The sequence below is a fragment of the Callorhinus ursinus genome, unplaced genomic scaffold, assembly GCF_003265705.2.
Source record: "Callorhinus ursinus isolate GAN/ISIS: 27379988/994484 unplaced genomic scaffold, GSC_fseal_2.0 scaffold8, whole genome shotgun sequence".
Classification (NCBI taxonomy): domain Eukaryota; kingdom Metazoa; phylum Chordata; class Mammalia; order Carnivora; family Otariidae; genus Callorhinus; species Callorhinus ursinus.
In genome coordinates, this window is record NW_027397070.1 from 2,568,027 (window position 1) to 2,586,982 (window position 18,956).

The 18,956-nt window shown below is 53.4% G+C and overlaps 3 protein-coding genes across 3 annotated transcripts; 1 reads left to right on the top strand and 2 right to left on the bottom strand.

Annotated features, from left to right (window-relative positions):
- Window positions 1–3,592: 3,592 nt before the first annotated feature.
- DHRS1 (dehydrogenase/reductase 1) lies at window positions 3,593–10,134 on the bottom strand. The gene is made up of 9 exons (XM_025870247.2): window positions 9,716–10,134; window positions 9,278–9,451; window positions 7,594–7,737; window positions 7,360–7,439; window positions 5,863–5,995; window positions 5,397–5,543; window positions 4,788–4,857; window positions 4,165–4,245; window positions 3,593–3,982 (listed from the first exon to the last, which is right to left on the bottom strand). Exons 2-9 carry the CDS (start codon window positions 9,425–9,427, stop codon window positions 3,846–3,848), a joined length of 942 nt encoding a protein of 313 aa, XP_025726032.1. The 5' UTR covers window positions 9,428–9,451; window positions 9,716–10,134; the 3' UTR covers window positions 3,593–3,845.
- Window positions 10,135–10,195: 61 nt separating this feature from the next.
- NOP9 (NOP9 nucleolar protein) lies at window positions 10,196–15,604 on the top strand. Its single transcript, XM_025870245.2, has 10 exons — window positions 10,196–10,532; window positions 10,966–11,421; window positions 12,195–12,305; window positions 12,548–12,689; window positions 12,776–12,968; window positions 13,610–13,750; window positions 14,135–14,260; window positions 14,417–14,653; window positions 14,873–14,978; window positions 15,321–15,604. The coding sequence occupies exons 1-10, from the start codon at window positions 10,286–10,288 to the stop codon at window positions 15,476–15,478; spliced, it is 1,917 nt and encodes a 638-aa protein (XP_025726030.2). The 5' UTR covers window positions 10,196–10,285; the 3' UTR covers window positions 15,479–15,604.
- A 50-nt stretch (window positions 15,605–15,654) lies between these two features.
- CIDEB (cell death inducing DFFA like effector b) lies at window positions 15,655–18,378 on the bottom strand. The gene is made up of 5 exons (XM_025870246.2): window positions 18,223–18,378; window positions 17,774–17,918; window positions 16,738–16,887; window positions 16,321–16,511; window positions 15,655–16,155 (listed from the first exon to the last, which is right to left on the bottom strand). Exons 1-5 carry the CDS (start codon window positions 18,261–18,263, stop codon window positions 16,017–16,019), a joined length of 666 nt encoding a protein of 221 aa, XP_025726031.1. The 5' UTR covers window positions 18,264–18,378; the 3' UTR covers window positions 15,655–16,016.
- Window positions 18,379–18,956: the final 578 nt, after the last annotated feature.

Below are 18,956 nucleotides of genomic sequence, written 5' to 3' on the forward strand. Positions count from 1 at the left end.
TCTGTGAATGGTCCCTGGGCAGGGGCACCCATGGTTGCGTGTGGGGTGGGGTGGCTGGCCAAGGCGTGTGTCAGGGAGGGGTCAGGACAGACCGAGATGAGTAAGGGTGCCCCTGGGTGCCTGGAGGCAGGAAATGAGATAGAGATGAGGTTTTGCCGAGAAAGGCAGGCATGAGAATGTTGTGACATGCCCAGGAAAGTGAAACCTGAAAGGAACGACAGTTGTGTGCGGCCTGGGAGGCAGCCTGGCTGCGCTGACCCCTCCTGCTTGTTTGAGTCCCCACCCTGTGTCTCCCCCTGGTTGTCTAATTGTCTGATGATGATAACTGAAAGCGCTTCGAGAGCCAGACCTTGGTTTCACGAGGCCTGCCTGCACCCCTCCCCCTTTTGCTGCCCGGGGCTGGGCACGGAGGTGGCTGCCACTGACCGCCAGCCGACCAGGAGGTGGAAGGGCAGGGAGAACGTTCAGCACTGGGGCCAGGGAAAGAGCAGGCAAGGGGAGGCCGGGGGGCCAAGAGGAGCAGCGGGAGGGCGGGGAGCCTGCGAGGGCATAGGCAGAAGGGTCCGGAGAGAGGGGTTGTGTGGAGGGTGGACCAACAAGGGGGCGAGGACCAGGGACCAGATGGGACGGGGGGCAGGCTGCAGGGGCTCTGCCCAGGGGTGGGGAGACCAAGAGCTGGAGGGGCCTCAGAAAAGAACTCAGAGAGAGTAAAGGCCACTGAGGATTATGGGTGGGTGGAACCAGAATGAGGAAGGAAAAGGGGCAGGCCTGGGCCCAACCACCGCATCTTGATTTGCCCACTGGGCTTGGGCTCCTGTGGGGCCCTCATGTGGGCTTTTCTTTCCCCTGCCTGAATTCCCACCCCCCTCTTTGACTCACAGCACCCAAAAGGGCCTTCAGGAACTGATGGGAACTTCTTCTCAGTGACTTGTCCTGAAAGCTGGAATCTACACCCCTCGGTCTAGCCCTTGTTCATCTCGGTCTGTCCTGACCCCTCCCTGACACACGCCTTGGCCAGCCACCCCACCCCACACACCACCATGGGTGCCCCTGCCCAGGGACCATTCACAGAGCCCCGGGACTTCCCGTTTGACCAGGCCGAGCTGGCCCACGTTGAGCTCACGTTGAGCTGCCGAGACAGAGCCCGCCCTGAGCTGGGGCGAAGGACAGGCATGGGCTGGACCTTCTCCGGGTGAATACTGAGGCCCTCTGTACTGCGGTGCCTCGGGGAGCTTAGAAGTGGGTCAACTTGCTTGGAGCAAGGTCAAGGGGTCCAGGGCCTGCCTGGACTTGTGTGCCAGGAGAGCAGAGGAACCGGAAAGCTGCTTGTGCTTAACTCGATAACGAGGGAATCTAGGAGGGAAAGGGACCCCTTTTGTGCCTCAGTACGTGCCCCTTATTTTCTTAATTAGAAATAATTAAACCTCCCCACTCCTCCTCTCTCCCCATTTTTTAAGTCTCTGGCCAGTATCCCTTCGTTCAGTTCTCTAATGGAGCTAGTTGCTTCCTCCTGTATTCTCAGGGTACTCTTTGTGAACTTGGCCATGGCACCCATCTCGCAAACTTAACTAGTCTTCCCTGGGCCTGATAGGGTGCTGGGAAGAGTGTAGGCATAAATAAACATTTTTTGGAATGAACATTGATCCCCGCCCCCCAGTGTCCTGTGACTCTGCTATTGGGTTTCTTAGATCTTGAATCTCTTCACCTCCAATCAAAACTCACTGTCCACGTTTCATTCCCTCAGAGCTCTGTTATTCTATTGCTTGTTGTTGTTTTTTTTTAAGATTTTATTTATTTCTTTGACAGAGAGAGACACAGCAAGAGAGGGAACACAAGCAGGAGGAGTGGGAGAGGGAGAAGCAGGCTTCCCACGGAGCAGGGAGCCTGATGCGGGGCTCGAACCCAGGACCCTGGGACCATGACCTGAGCCCAAAGCAGACGCTTAACCGACTGAGGCACCCAGGCGCCCTCTATTGCTTGCTTTGAAGAGTGACTGACGCTTGTTGGAGGGAAGCTGGGTGGTGTGCCGGAAAGAACACTGCCCCTCTGGTTCCTTGGGATACCAGGACTGAGGTCTCATTCCACGTGCTGTGGACCCTGGGGGCCTCGGTTCACTCACTTCCTCCAGTCAGTAGAAAGTCTCGATGGCTTCTAAGGTCTTCTAGGACTAAAGTGAAAATCCTTGGTGGGCCAGGGCCTGCTTTGTCTTGTGTTCTGCGTTCTCAAAGCCAAGAATGGTGCCTGGTGCAGACCGTGTTCTTAAACACTTGTTGAGAAGGAAATGACAACTTTGACGGCTACATACTGCCTGGGGTTTTATACGTGTTACTTCATTTCACCCCCAAAGTGGTGGAGCCAAAATTTGTACGTAGATTTGCCTGACTCTGAAACTCATATTCTTCCCAAGTCCCTTGAGGCCTTTAGGAGGCAACGCCATCACGCCAGGATTTCTTCTAATGATGGCTGTGGAGTGGAAGGCTGCAGGTCTAGAGGCCCTTATTGGTACCGTAGCATATAGGCAATGCCTCTGCCTCTCGCCAACCTTAGGAGATAATAGGAACTGAGGGTGGCGAGTGGAAGGGGGTCAGAGGGTGCTGAGGACATCTGATCACTGTGACCATGGGGTGCTTGGCCAAATGGTGGGATTTAGGACATAGTTCCAGTCACGTGCTAAGTCAGCTCTCTCTAAATAAATAAATAAGTAAATAGAAGCCCTGATTAGTAGCCTTTCTTGGTTTCTGTGGCGTGTATACTCTCGCTGAAGCTAACTTCAAGCAGCAAACGTGCAGTCACCACAGACTGGGGAACTGGAAGAGAAGCACAGAGTCAGCGCTCACCAGCCACCCTCGCACACGGCACCGGAACGGTAAGCGGTGCTGTCCCCGCAAGCCGCAGGGAGCTCACAGTTCCTGCACGTGCTATGGCCTCAGCTCTCACTCTGCCTTTTGCAAAGATTAGAAATGGTCTTTGCACCTCTGACTGACAGCAGCCGTCCCGTTACGTTGATGGCCATCTAGGCTGCTGCTGGGGAGGCTCCCTCAGAGGGGCCCTGGGCTCACAGCCCGGGCTGCCTTGCCTCAGGCTGGGACAGCCCCCAGAGTAGGCCAGGCAGCCCGAAAGGGCTCGGGCAGTCAATTCCTCAGGAAGCAATTCAGGTGGTACCGTCCAGCGAGGAAGGAGCCTGCAGCTATTCCTCTGTCTCTCACCTGGATTAGGACAGTACTTTCCTCCCAAATGCCACGAAATCATAAACACCGAGGAATCTGCCCTTGCCGCCCTGAGATCAGGCCCAGCTGGAAGGCAGCAGGCATCCCTGAGGAGGTGGTGGACTGCGGGGGTGGGAAAGTACCGCAAGACAGGGGTGGGCCTGCTTCTGGTCGTGGAGGGACCCTGTCCCCTAGTGAGGCGTGGAAACAGGCCTCGTGGCCTGAGATGGGCAGCCCTACAGGGAAGAGCAGGAACACGTCTGGAGGAAAGGGGCTTTGTCCTGGCAAGGGAACTCCTTGGGGACCTAAACATTTTGCATATCTTGGAGTCTTTCTCTCAAGCACTTAATGCTTTGCTGAGCACACAATCAACAGTCAAAACTCGCTGAAAGAGAAATGAGACTTTTATTAGCCCCCAGAGTGTTTTTCAATACTAAGGCAAAAAGTGAAATGTAGGGGCAGGTAAAATTAAGGCATAAAGGAGGATCCGTAAGGGCCCACAGGGCTCACCCAGGACGCACAGTGGAGGCCTTCTCTTCCTCTCAAGGGTATGAGGTAGGCAGGAGAAGCTGCCTTGTTTCACTGAGACAGGCCTTACTACGTAGCCCGAGGGAGGGCAGAGGCATGACGTCAGGAGGGTTAGAACTTGCTAGCGTAGAGGGTCAAAATCCACTTGGGCATACGGAGGAAGCCAGGCAAGTAGGAGGCTAGCCAGCGCAGGCTAGAACCATGCGAGAGGACCGAGCTCAAAGCCAAGTAGTCTTGGACGGGGCGGCCTGCAGACCACAGGAAGAGGAGGGTTAAGTCTTCATTTCCCACTCCTTAGACACCTCCACCTTGGCTGAAGAGCCTGAGTGGGATGTGAGGGAAGAAGGAATGGGGAGAGAGTGTGGGAGGAGGAGTGAGCAGGCAACGGAGGAAGGGAGGTCCAGCTTGGCTGTGCCGCCAGAGCTCTCACCGTCCACATCCTGAAGGTTGTAGCGCCGAGCAAGGTCACAAGATGGCAGCACCCTCCCACTCAGGCTCAGGACATTGGGATCTGTGGGCACAAACGCAGCTGAGAGGCATAGAAGTGACGCGGTGTGACAAGGTTTGGGCCCAGTGGCACAGGGAACCACTGACAGGCTTAGGTGCCCAGAATTATCTGTGTTCCTAGGAAGGTTCTCAGACCTCTGGCTCCCAGCTGCACTTCCTGTAAGCCAGCCCCTAGGCCGCTTTGGGTCTCCAGAAGCCAGAGAAAAGAAGGGTATTTTCCTCAACCATCTCCTGAGCCAGGACTCAGGACTGGATGCCACCACCCTGCAGATTCTCCAGGCCTGCCCGCCCGCTCTCTCTCTCTCTTTCTTCTTTTTTTTTTTTTTTATTTAAGATTTATTTATTTATTTGAGAGAGAGAAAGAGAGAGCACACAGAAGGAGAGGGAGAAGCAGACTCCCCACTGAGCAGGAAGCCCGATGCGGGGCTCGATCCCAGGACCCTGGGATCATGACCTGAGCCGAAGGCAGATGCTTAACTAAATGAGCCACCTGGGCGCCCCATCTCCAGGCCCTTTCTTGTTACCACCTGCCCCCAACCTCTTTACCTGTTGCCAGAGCCACGACACATTTGCCACTCATTTCTGTGGTCTCCGCAGAGGAGAAATTAGATCTCAACTGAAACACAAGGGCAGAGAAGTGAAGGGCTAATCTCCAAGAGAACTGCCCACATTTCTTCCCCACTTTCAGCTCCTATTCCAGGAGAGACAGGCCCTCATCAGTGCACCTGCGGGACTCAGAAGGTGCTGGAGCCACTCTTCCCTACATTCAGGTGAGCCCTGTACTCTGGCACCAGGACCCACTGCCTCTCCCAAGTGGAAACATCTTGGAATGTCAACTATGTCTGGACCTCCCAGGCTAGTTCAGTGCAGGGGTCAAGAACATGGGCTTCGGGGCACGAAGCCTTTCCACTTATGGCATACATGACCTTGAACAAGTTCCTAATGTTTCCAGGTTTCGGTTTTGCCATCTGTACAATGGAGATAATATCTCCCTTACAGCTTAAAAGGGCATAACGTGTGTCCAGTGCTCAGCCCCACGCCCGCCGCAGTAGGCACCGGGGGATTGGCTCTCCGTTGTTGTTACTGTCTTGTCATTGAGGATGGAGAGGCTGAGTTCTCTGCGTCCTCCGCCTCCCTCGCCCTCCCCTTGCCCACCTGCTTCAACAGGGGATCGTCAGTATTGTCGTTTTTCACCATGACCTCCTTTATTAGTTCTGTCTGCACCAACCCTGGCCACAGAGACACGTAGCTGACCCCGTGGCGCCGCAGCTCCTGGGCACAGTCCACAGCCAGCCTGTCGCACTGTAGAAGGACAGAAGGCAGGGTGAGAGCCAGGGCACCTGGCCACATTGCCTTCCTCCCCTACCTTCCCTGCTTCTGCTGGGTACACCCAGCCCCCTAACCCTTCCCGGGAACCCTGTCGCAGCTGTCTACCGCCCCAGTGCACTGCCTAGTCTGGCCAGCCAAGGAGAACCCAGGCAGAGGAGCTGTCTATGGAGGGGCAGAGGGGGACGAGTGGGCCGCTCAGCCTTACTACTCTGAGCACTGATCTCTATCTCCTGAGCTATAGGTACCGTCACTGTCCGATGCCTCTGTTACCCCTGTGCTCTTGGGTCCTCACCGCAGCTTTGCCCACGCCATAGGGGACATTGAAGAAATACTGCAGCCCCCCAAGGGAGGAGATGACCACGATGAGCCCCCGACCAGCTGGAACCATGAGCCGCGCTCCATACACCGAGCACAAGTAGTGGCCTCTAGAGGGTGGGCAAGGAAGGAGAAGGAATAAATGATGTTCGCCGCTGGCCTGGCTGCTGTAGCCCTGGCAGCTTCCTCTGCCCTCCAGTGGCTGGGACCGAAGAGAGAAGGCCACATAGGGGCGGCCGCAGACCTGGGGAATCCAGGCCTAGAGGCCACTTTCTGAGAGGAACACCGGTAAAACGAACTATCAATGGGTGAGTGTAAAGGAAAAACTCAGTTTTCCACCTTCCTATGTAGGGAAAACCCAGTGCACACATACTCGGTAACCAGAAAAACATTTCATTTGCATGGGAAACAGGACCCTCCAAGTGGAAACAAGGAGAAAGAATTATAGTTTCAAAGGGAAAGCCCAATCTAAGGTAATGCAGAGGAAAGGCACAGTAAATGTATACCTGAATGCGTGTGTGGGGGAGGCTGGGCTTTCAAGAGGCTCACCAAGTGGCCTTTATTTTGGAAAATTCATCAGGGCTCAGGGGCCGAGGTCTGGACCTCTCTGCCTTATAGGCTCATAACCCTGACTCGAAAGAGATGAGAGTGTGGAGGGCCGTTCCCTTTGGAAGACTAAGCATGTGGGCATTGCCAATTACCAGTCTTTGGGCTTTCTTTTCTTGCCTCTTAGCTGACCATCCTGCCCTGTCGTCATCATCTTTCTTCTACCTTGGAAATCACAACTGCATTCTAATCCTGCTTCCTTGGGATTGCCACTAGAAGCTGTGGGTGTTCTCAAATGCTTTAGTCACAGATTTTCAGATAACCTCTTAGTTACTCCCACAGGTGGCTGATCACACCCACAGAGTGCAGTTTCCGAGAGGGCACCATCGTTCCAACAATAAAAAAAAAAGGAGACACAACTGGTGTATCATGCTTGGTGAACTCTACATGCTGTGCTTCATCTCACTCCCACGCCAGATGTATGTGTAACTCTGACATGGGGGTGCCCCGGCCTGCGGATCTGGAGTGAGGATATGGAGGCTCAAATGGCAGGTGCTCACTCTCATTGACCTTCTCTTGATCTAAAACAGAAGAATTCCTTCCTCTAACCATCTTTGTCAACGTCAACTATAGGCGGTGTGCCTTACTGAGGAAAGGAGGCTCCCTTCTGGGCCATGCATTTGGATGTGCAGAGTAAGAGGCAGGAGAGAGGACAAGAGCAGGTTCAGACGAAAATTACTGGCAGAAACAAGGTAAAACTCAATGTTCCCAGGTACAGATCCCCCTGGACGGAAATTCTCCAGAGGTGTGAGACAAATGGGACAGGAAGAAGAAGAAAGAGATGGGGAGGTCAGAGGGACAAGGAGAGGACACGTGGGGAAAGGTCCAGGCCCACTCAGCCCCTGTGGTGCGCAAAGGGAACACTCACCTGAGTCCAACATTGTTGATATCATCCCAAATGGAGGCAGGGATTTCCCAGAATGCCTTGTTAATGTTCTTCATAATTGCCTGGAAAGCACAGGGACTGTGGTGAGTTGGATGATCTGAAGGCAGGAAGGTACGAGGGGGCTGGATAATGAAAGGGACAGTGAGTGGGGATGAGGGCTCCAGGGCCAGAGGGGGAGGTTAGGAATGTGGAACTGGAATCAAGTTTAAAGGGTACCAGGACTCCGGCATAGGCGTTGTTGACCAGCACATCCAGACGCCCCTGCTGTTCCCGATCCACTTGCTCAAACAAGCTTTGCACTTCACTCTCCTGGCTTGAATCACACACCACAGGCACACACTGGCCTCCTCGAGATTGTGCCTGATGAGGGACAGAGGGGATATGAGTTTATAGTTGCACGTGAGTGTGAGACAGGAGGCAACTCTCTTCAACTCCCAGCTTGGGGGGCTGAGAGGGCAAGAGTAGGAATCAAAGCCAGCAGCTAAGGGAAGATGGTGAGCAATACCGCCCTCTGATGTCTGTTTGAGGATCTTCAGGAATGCTAGGTCCTTTCCCTACAGACCCAAAGGACTGGGATTTCAGGTTTAAAATCTACATTTACCGGGTGCCTGAGCGGCTCAGTCGTTAGGCATCTGCCTTCCGCTCGGGTCACGATCCCAGAGTCCTGGGATGGAGCCCCACATCGGGCTCTCTGCTCAGTGGGAAGTCTGTTTCTCCCTCTCCCACTCCCCCCGCTTGTGTTCCCTCTCTCGCTGTCTCTCTCTGTCAAATAAATAAATAAAATCTTTAAAAATAAATAAATAAATAAAAATAAAATAAAATCTACATTTACTGAGGCCCACCATGGGCAAGGCATTGTACTCTGCTAGTGGAAGGCAAGGGACAAATAAGGCAGGAGGGCTGCTCCTGAGAAAGGAGTATCTCTCTTTTTCCTCGTCCTTGGTCATTCCCATCTCTCACGCTCTGAGCTCCCCCCTTCACCACTCATGTGTAACCCCTACTCAGTCCCAGCCCTCTGACCGTCACCTCACCAACGCTCCCGCCGGGTAACTGACAAACCAAAACCCTCAGCTATGAACTATTTCTACTTTCTGTTCTATCTCACCCGCCATAAATGTGTCCCCATCCTCTAACTTCACAGGAAGAAAAATACCTTATTCCAGACCAATCCTCCTATTCTCCAGATCCATGCTCTGGGTCCTACCCTCTTTCCTTGCTTCCTAACTGCTCACCCATGCTCCTAGAGCATTCTGTGTCTGCCTCTGATTTCCTGCTGGGCCCTATCTTTTAAAAGCAGAAGTGACATCTTACTGGTCTTGGTTAACCTCCGTGCTTCACACAATTTTTGGCAAACCAAATATTTAACTGAAATCCAGTAGAAAAGTCAGCCTAAGTGTACAGCTCAGTAAAGTCTTGCCTAAAATAGAGGGAAGCACAGGTCCACAACCCTTCAGTTGCAATTCCAAAACCCCTGAAGGTCTCAAACAGAAAGTTTTTTCATAAAACTCGGTGGCAAACTTTGACCTGATCTGAAGTTATTTATGGACTTTATTCTAGTTTGAGTAAATATTTGCATTGTGTTGAGAAATATTATGGCTGGGCGCCTGGGTGGCTCAGTTGGACCAGCCAACTGCCTTTGGCTCAGGTCACGATCCTGGAGTCCCGGGATTGAGTCCCACATCAGGCTCCCTGCTCAGTAGGGAGTCTGCTTCTCCCTCTGACCCTCCCCCTCTCATGTGCTCTTTCTCTCTCATCCTCTCTCTCAAATAAATAAATAAAATCTTAAAAAAAAAAGAAAGAAATATTATGGCTTCAGGTAAGGGATTAGTGGAAGGGGTGGTCAGTGGGAAGGGCTACCTCAGGTGTTTTCTGCCCCTGTGGTTCCAGAGGAAGCACCCACCTCCTCAGCAGTGGCCCGCAGGGTGTCCATATGGCGGCCGGTGATGTAAACTGTGGCACCTGCTTGGCAGAGTTGCAAGGCGATGCCGCGGCCAATACCCCTGGAAGCACCAGTCACCACGCACACTTGGCCCTTCATGGGAGCTGCCATGATTCACAAGCAAAAGGGGGAAATCTGTGGAAGCAAAGACTTGCTCTAGGGAAGGCTGCAAACTGTGTATTGTGGAAGGGTGATCGGGATAGCGGTAGGAGAGGGAGCCAAGGTTGGGATCCTTTGAGCAAAGAGAAGTTTCAGAGCGGGACAATAGTGCAGGCTGCAGGGTAAGGCTGTTGGTCCTTTTTGGGGGGCGAACGAGTTGGTCATTGCCCCCTGGCTAGGAGCCATCGAGCGACTATGACCCCAGGGGCTGCGTAGGACTGTCCAGGGCCAGACACCTACCGGGACTCTGAAAACAGGCTGACCGGGTGGGTTTCTGGCGCGGTAGCCCCTCACGGCGGGTCCACGCAGGCTGCTGGGCTATCAGGAGCTCTGGCCTCTGGCCTGGCCTTGTCGGGGGTGAGCGCGAGGCCCAGGGACCCGGAGTCCTAAGTAGTGGGAGCTCGCGCCCCTTATCTCCCCGCCACCCGTGCGGTCTTGGAGTCCCGGCGCCGTCTAGCTCGCAAAGTCCTTGGACTTCGAGAGCTTCAATTCCGGCCGCGGGGGCAGGGTGGGGTGAGTGCAACCGAGTCAGAGTGGAGGCTGGGGAGCCAGTCTGCGTTCTGGTCCGGGGTCAGCTGGGGGCGTGGAGGAGGCGATCCTCAGCTGGGACAGGGACTAAGGAATGGAGGCGGGGCGACCTGGGAGCAGGTCCGCTGACGCCCGGCTAGGGGCCGTCGCGGAACTATGACGTAATGCTGCGCCCCGAGCGCGCCGGCGTTTCTAGACTCGGTCCGGTCCCCGCATGCGCCTGGCTGCTTGCTCCCCTGTGGCTGGGGAAGCTTTGGCGGACGGTCAGGGGCTTTAGCGTCCATGGGGCTGGGTCCGCGCTCCCCGCACAAGGCGGGGCGCCGGTTCCCAGCAGGTGGCAAACGAGGGCGCGGGGCCAAGGGGTCGGGGCGCCCCCCACCAGACCGCCGGCGGCCACCCGGCCCGCCTCCGGACCGGAGCTCGGAGCCGGCCCTAGATGCGCACCCTCACCTGAGCCCCGAAGCTTTGGGGTATTTCCGCCGGGCGCTGTCCGCGCTGAAAGAGGCTCCCGAGACCGGAGAAGAACGAGGTGGGGAGCAACCGCAGGATGGGACTAAGAGGGATTCGTTCGGCATAAATTCCAGGACAGGCGGGGAAATTTTCATGGGTCCCCAGGGCGTTGGGACTTAGTCTCGTCTCCCATATCCTCTTTTTTTTTTTTTTAAGATTTTTTTATTTATTTGAGAGAAAGAATGAGAGAGAGAGAGAGAGAGCACATGAGGGGGGAGGGTCAGAGGGAGAAACAGACTCCCTGCCGAGCAGGGAGCCCGATGCGGGACTCGATCCCAGGACTCCAGGATCATGACCTGAGCCGAAGGCAGCCGCTTAACCAACTGAGCCACCCAGGCGCCCTCCCATATCCTCTTCATCGCTCCCCCATCTCTCCCTCACTCTGTTAACTGATGGAACATAACCTTATTCTCCTCTCAGTCTCTAAAATATTTCTTTTCTTGTCTCTCCAGAACTGATGGTGCACAATGTTTTGAAGGAAGTGGAGGCTCAGGCCCTAGCCTTGGCCACAAACAGGACTGGCAGTGAGATTATGCAGGAACTGTTGGGATTCAGTCCCCTGAAACCGCTGTGTCGAGTCTGGGCTGCTATGCGCTCCAGCTTGCGCTTTGTGGCCTGTCATCGATGCGGGGTGCATGTCTTGCAAAGTGCTTTGCTGCAGCTGCCTCGATTGCTGGGGAGCCCGGCAGAGAAAGAGGAGGACGTGGAGGAGGAGGAGAATGGCAAGGATGGTCCCTTGGAGACCCTGGAGGAGCTGGTTTTGGGACTAGCCTCTGAGGTGTGTGATGATTTTCTTTTCTACTGTGGAGACACACATGGCAGCTTCGTGGTCAGAACTCTGCTGCAGGTGTTGGGAGGGACTCTTCTGGAGTCTGAGAGAGCCAGGCACCGTGGCTCTCAGTCACCTGGTAAGTACTACAAGATAGGGAAGTGGACCTAGAGGAGAGGAGAGTTTGGGAAGTCCAGAAGGAGAGAGTAAGCAGAAGAGTAATTCCTCATGACTTTGAAGAATTAGCAGAGGAATGAGAACAAGGCTTAACAAACCAAAGATTAGTGCAGAGGCCCAGAGGTGAGGATGTGTCAGTGTGTTTGAGGGACAGCTAGTAGAATGGGGCCAGGGGTACGAGTTGATTCATTTGAGCAATGGATGTCAATTTTTTTTTTTAACCACAACTTACAGAATTTTTTTTTTTTTAAACATCACCGAACCTGCCTCTGTATATGTATACAGATATTGGACTCAAAACAGAACTTCGAGAGACAATATTCTTAATATGTGCAGTCCACTTTGATATTTTCTTCTCTGGTTTATTTTATTCTGTTCTATTCCATTGAAAAAGGCCTGGTTAAGATCCACTAAAGTGATTTCATGATGCACTGATAGGCAGTGACCTACATTTTTAAAAACTCTGGGAAATAAGGTTAGAGAGTTTAGATGAGATCTGATTTTGGAACACCTTGAACTCCTGACTGAGAGTTTGACCTGTCTCCTATGGACCACTGGGGAGCTGGTTGAAATTTCTTAGAAAAATTAAAACAGAAACATAGTCTCAGTTCAGTCATCCAGATGAGAAGAGATATTCTGCATCTCCAAGCTGAATCCTTGATCATCTATGGAATCATTCTCTCTCTTGGATGGTAGTTTGTGATCCCAGCACTGCACAAATTTTTGATCTTTCAGACGCACAAAGGGCCCCAGCTCGGGAATGTAAGCCAACTGATTTTGAGGTCCCTGAAACTTTCTTGAATCGCCTTCAGGACCTGAGCTTTTGCTTTCTGAAGGACATTGCCGGTAAGGAGAGTGATAGAAGGAGGGTCTAGGACCATTTTTCTGGAGGTGATTGTCATCATGCAAAGCTCTTACTTAGATCAGTCTTATTCCTCTTCAAATCTGATCTGGTTTGATATTGCAAAGACTCTGTATAGAGCCTTTATGTCCATAGTCCCTGGTACCTTACTGCTTGAGGTTTGAGGTTGTACAGGTTGTCAGGATTTTGGAAGAGCTGCTTTGATTATTTCTGCCCTCTCCCACAGTATTTATCACTGACAAGATCTCCAGCTTCTGCCTTCAAGTGGCCTTACAAATCTTACACCGCAAACTGCCCCAGTTTTGTGCTCATCTCTGCAGTGCTGTGATCAGCTATCTGAGTAGCCGCAACTCCTCAGCAGATGGCAGGTATGGTCAAGCTGTGAATGAAGTGATGTGGGTATTTTAGATGAAGTAGAATAAAGGCTGCCTGATCACGTTCTCCTTGTCCCTAGCCCCCTGCTGCTATTTCTGCGGGATCAGACGAGCTCCAGACTCCTGGAGCAGGTCCTGCTGGTGTTGGAGCCCCTGAGGCTCCAGAGCCTCTTTGAGGATCACTTCCAAGGGCAGCTGCAGGCCCTGGCTGCACACCCTATTGCCAACTTCCCTTTGCAGCGTTTACTGGATGCTATTACTACCCCTGAGCTGGTGAGTTGAGAATGGGGCTAGATCTCTCTCTGTACTCTGTTGTTTCTGCTAGTTCTTGTTCATTGGGCCTTATTTTATTGGGTGCCTGCCTCGGTGTCTCTGACAGTGTGCTGGCCATTCCCCTTGAAAGGTTATTCCTGGGGGTTTCTCAGAGCTTAGGACAAAAGTGCCTTCTTTCCAGAAAGGATTTGTGTTAGTTTCTCAGGTGCCTGGCAGGAGACTGGCTTAATCCAGATTTGCAGCTTGAGGTTCCATGGTCCATTCAGACCCTGGGTACTTAGCTACAAATCTGTGTGAGTGCTAGGGCTATTGCCGTAGCTTCTTTTTGCCTTTGCTGCTTAGCCCCAAGGCACGCTTGCCTGTGATTTCATGGGCTGGGAGTTGGGGTAAGAAGGGCGGATTTAATTCTAGTATCCCCTTATTTTGAGAGTGTGGCCATTTAAAGTATCCTGCTCCCCCCGAGTGAGGCGGCACCTCTAAAACTGTCCCCTGGTCCTGGACTTTATGTGGCCAAACCAAAACCCTGATATTGGCAATGCCTATCTACCGTTTTTAGTTGTTTTCAGTAGGAAGTTTTCTCTGAATAACTTAGTCCACTGTTACAGAATGCCAAAGATTCTTCATTCTGTGTCTCTCCTCAGCTGTCCCCTGTGTTTGAGGAGCTGAGCCCTGCCCTGGAAGCTGTGCTGGCTCAAGGTCATCCAGGGGTGGTCATTGCCCTGGTGGGGGCATGCCGCAGAGTTGGGGCCCACCAAGCCCAGGTCCTGCAGCTGTTGTTGGAGGTGATATTACCCGCCACCCATTTATGCCCTCAGTTCAAATTCTACCAGTTAGGACTTCTCTGATCTTCGGTGGTTGTATCTCTGGACTCGAAGAGGTCTCATGCCCGAGGAGTTCACAGATACAGGGAGAAATGAAGCCAAACCCATCTCATAGCCCTGGAATGAAAATTGTCTGCCAGGACTAAGAGAACGGTTTATTTAAGGACTAAATGTTTATTCAACCCCTGTCATGTGTATAGAGGCTGGGGATACAGCAAGGCAGAGGAGATCCTGCCCTTGTGCAGCTTACTCTCTCACGTCTCCTGAATGCTTTCCCTTGTCTAGAGAGTCGGGGTTAGGGATGAGGTAGTTCTCAGATTCATCATGTTTTGTCCTCTCCTGTAGGCATTCCACTGTGCAGAGCCCTCTTCCCGGCAAGTGGCCTGTGTGCCCCTCTTTGCCACTTTGATGGCTTATGAGGTGTACTATGGACTGCTGGAGGAGGAGGGGGCAGTGCCTGCAGAGCACCAGGTGAGGTAGGAGAGGGGCCAAGCCAGTGACTAGTTGGGGGCCAGGGTTTAAAAAGTCCTTCACCCTTGTGGTGAGGGTGGTGAGGTCTCTGGCTTCATCCAGGCAGAGGTGGCAGTTTGGTGGCTGCCTCCTAATGCCCTCTCTCTGTCCTTCCAGGTGGACATGGCCACAGCCAGGGCCCTGGGGGACGTGACAGTCCTGGGGTCTCTCCTGCTCCAGCATCTGTTGCATTTCTCTAGTCCTGGTATTATACTTCAAAGTCTGGGTGCTTTGACGGGACCACAACTTCTGACTCTAGCCCAGAGCCCTGCTGGCTCACACGTGCTCGATGCCATCCTGACCAGCCCCTCCGTGACGCGCAAGCAGCGCCGCCGTGTGCTGAAGACCCTAAAGGTTCTAGTTTCTGCTTTGATGCCCCTAATAACATCCATTTAAGAGAACATGAGCTTGCCCTAGTACTGTCCTTCAGCGTCAAAGAGAGAATATGTAGTTCCCAGATTCTCTTGACTCCACCTGTAAACTTTGGAAACTTCATTCACTTCACCCCTTGCCCTCCCCAGCACACCTTTGTGGACTGCCCTAGGGGGACCTACCTTGCCTGTCTCACTGCAGGGACAATATGTGGCTCTGGCCTGTAGTCGCCATGGCAGCCGTGTACTAGATGCCATCTGGAGTGGAGCAGCCTTGGGGGCCCGGAAGGAAATTGCTGCTGAGCTGGGTGAGTACCGGCACCTCTCTCTGACCTTTCCAAACTTCCCTCACTTCAGATGGCTGGGTGGCTGGAGAGGGGACTTATATTCAGCAGAGACTTCGGTTCTAAAGGATGGTGTTGGCCATGGGTTCTTAGCAATCTGCTCTCCTCCCCTTCTCGTCTGCTGATTATGCAGCCCGGTGCTCCCACCCCTCCCCTAGCTTCTCCTCTTTGGAGAGTGAGGTATTCATGATCCCGAGACCAACCCAGGGCCCAGGGAAAATGGAAGGGCCTTCACTCAGGGGGAGGCCCTTTGAGCATGGTGGGTGACTGCATGATGATACTGAACATGAGTGTTTCCATTTGCAGGGGAGCAGAACCAGGAGCTGATAAGAGACCCTTTTGGCCACCATGTGGCTCGAAACGTGGCCCTGACTACTTTCCTGAAGCGCCGAGAGGCTTGGGAACAGCAGCAGGGGGCAGTGGCCAAGCGGAGGCGGGCTTTGAACTCAATACTTGAAGACTGAAGCCTTTGGATCTGGGACTGGGTGTTGATGGGGGAAGGGTAAAGGGCATACCTGTCCTGTCCCCTTTGTAGTTTAAGTTGGAGTCAGAAGTCTTAATAATAAATATTTTTATATTTTTGTTGGAAATGTTTTTGTTATTTTGGGGAGAAGGGTATAAAGAAATCGAGACAAAGTCAAAGAGGGCTGAATTCAGTGCATTGGGAAGCTTAGGGACTGGAGGAGGTGCAAAGAATCTAGATGTAGCAATGATCAGGGTGGAATCGAGATGCTTGGGGGATGGGCCTGTGGCCTTTCAGGGTAAGTGGGAGGCCGGAAAGATGGCTGGGAAGGGAACAGCATTCTTCAGGAAAGGGTATAGGCTAGACTGGAAGGCCTTATGCTGATGGGGCCTGTAACAGTGGGGTCAGAAGACAGTGGGGAAATCGGTGAGTCATCTCATCTGCACTGTCCTCCCATCTCCAAAGCCAATGCTGTCACAGTCCTCACAGTATGTCTCTTGGAATGAGTCTAGGGGCAGAAAGCAGCTCAGAGCCCCTTCTCAGTAGGGATGGAGGCGACCCTGCTGCTGCCAGTGCCACTGCTCGGCCCCTTCTACTACATGGCGAAGGCTGGAGGCAATTCCCAGCAGCATATGGCCCAGGCCTTGCAGCAGTGCAGAGGTCCAACGGAGGAGCTCCCTGAAGGGCAGAGACAAGATGGAGTCAGATGGGTGGGGGAACCTGGGAGGAGGCCATCGAGGGGGTTTTCCACAAGGGAGAGCTAATGGGGTAGGTGAGTGCAGAAGGAATTAGGGGGGCTGCAACTGTAGGGGGATGGGGAAACATGACCTGTCGGTCTCTGACCTGAGTACTTTCTTTGGGCCGAGTCCTTGAAAGTCACAACTCATGGAGTAGAGCCCGTAGAACGTGGCTTTGATATTGAGGCTGCCAAAGAGGTCTCGAGGGTTTTGCTTGTACACGTCGAAGGTGATGCGGGCGATGTCCTTGCTGTGCTTGGGCTTCTCCCGGCCCAGGCCATATGACAGCATGCCACTCTGTAGGGCACTTCCATCAGTACAGTGCACCCTCCCACCCTGGCACCCACCACTATTCCCCATCAGCACTACGTCCGACCCACCCTTGCCCGGACCGTTTGACCCCTTATAAGGTGTCCTTGTCAACTCCTCGCCTCTCCCAGTGTGTCTGCCCCAGGATCATGGTTGGGCTAGAGAAGCTCGAGAGAGACTGGTGGCTGACGACAGCCCCACTGTGGCCTCTCACCCTGCTGGGGCTCCAGTTCTGCCCGCGCTCCAGCACCATCAGGCATGTGTCATCCTCCAAAAGCTGGAAGAAGTCCTCACTCTCCACAGCGGTCCCATCCTCCTCCAGCACCAGTGTTAGCATCCCTCTCAGCAGCAGGGCCTCCAGTGCCTGCCCAGCCACAGGAAGCAGGAGGGAGAAGGGGCAGAGCTTAGCCATGCCCCTCCCTCCCCAGCTACCCCACATCCATTGGTTGGCCCTAGATGCTGGCTGATACCCCAACTCTACTTCCTGGAAAATTGCCATCCCTTCAAATGGCTCCAGCTCTTGGTGTTCTTCAGTTGCTGGGGGACCCTCACTAAGGGCTGACTTCCTCTTTGCTCCTATGTCATTGTCCACTTCACTGTCTTCTCCCCTGTACCCCTTCGAGCCATTCCTATTGGCTTGGAATTGAAAAGCTTGCTTGCTTCTGTTGAGGTCCATCCTTCGGGCTTATCTCCAGTGTCCTACCTCACTGTCCTCACCCTCAGAGAGCCCTCCAGAACTGTTTTCAGTAATAATGACCCTTAACATTTTTGAGTCTTCATTAGTGTCAGGCATCTATCTATGGAGTACTTTACATACATTGTCCTCCCTGACTCCTTCCAACAACTCTAGGAGGAAGGTGTGTCATTATTCCCTTTCTGTAGATGAAGAAACTGAAGTTTTGATAGACTGAACAACACCCTACAGTTTGACACTAGCAAACCGGCAAGTCCTGATAGAATCAGGCCTTGAACTTGATTTGTCATACAAATCGACACTCCATACTGACTTCTGAATGCCATCCCTCCAACTCTCCCTATCCACTCCTTCCTCTACGCCCTGGAAAAGAAATGAACTGACCTAAATACAGCATTGGTCATTGGGCTGACTGCGCCTCCCCCCCCTTTTAGCCCTTAGAGGGAGGGGCAGCCATGTAACTAACCTCAGCCTTTCTGTTCACTCCAAGTTCTCACTCTTCTCTAGCACCCTGGCTGCCCCTGCAAATAGGAACTTAGGGATTTGGCTCACTTACCTTGTCTAGCAGTTCCTGGCGGGTGGCAGCTGTCACACCTTTCCGGGTGCTCCGCTTGTGATCACAGACTCGGAAAGGTCGCTGGGGTGGTGGAGCTGAAGTCCAGACTTTCCGGCCAATCTCAGAGCTCATACTGGATACTGACCTGGTAGTTGGCAAGAAAGGTCAAGAACTGAGGAGTTTGGTGACTGCAGGGGGGATGACTGGGGATGGGGTGCTTGGAGAGTTAGGGAGGGATCTAGGTTTGGAGATCAGAGTAGCCTAGGGAGAGAGGGAGAGAGGAGGGGTGGTCAGTGGTGGTTCCATAGCTGGACAAGCCCACTGCGGAAAGTGGGGGCGGGGAAGGGAAGGGGTATGTGAGTCTCTGAGTCTCCTAGGGGGCTGAGTGGAATTTTGTTGCCATGCACTATCCTCAGAGTTGGGGGGTAGAGAGGAGGGTTAGAAATCACCTGAGCAGACCACTGGGGTTTAGGGATGAGAGGTACTCCATGGTGGAGGGCAGGAGCAGGAGAGTTGCCTGTCCCAGTGAGTTCTAGGCTGGGTGGTTCTCCGCTGTGCTGGGGCTGAAGTGGTGGTGTTTTCTGTTACAGAGCTGGGATCTCAGCCCCAGTGAGGTGGGGGATGAGTCACCCCGGACTCTGGCCCCCCCTGCCAGGCCAGTAAGAGGGGCAAAGTCCAAGGGGAGGGAAAGGGGAGGGGCCTAGATGGGATCGTGGAGGAGGGATGGAGGTCCAGAGTTGCCGCAAAAGTCACAGAAGCTTGGGGGTGTGTGTGTGTGTGTGTGTGTGTGTGTGTGTGTGTGTGTGTGTGTGTGTCTGGTGGCGGCGTGTGCTGAGGATAAATGGGAACGGTGTAAGAGGATGGGATGGGATGTGATCTCTGGTCTTTTTCTTTCTATGGAGAGAATTTCTAAGGATAGTTTCGGGCTCCCAGTCCTTGAGAAGTTGCATTATGTGGGATTTGCACTGAACTTGCCGCCACCTACTGTGAAAGCCACAAACTGCAGCTTTAGCAAAAGGGAGGCCAGGCTGAGGGTGGGATTGTGGACAGGGCTTGGACATAATGAGGGGTAAGGCAGTGTGCCAGGGTGGGCGGTGAGGGGAGCATGGATCCTGCTGCACGGATCAGGATTACCAGGATCCTGGCAGGGACCATGGACTTCCTGCTTCCCTGCTTCTTCCTC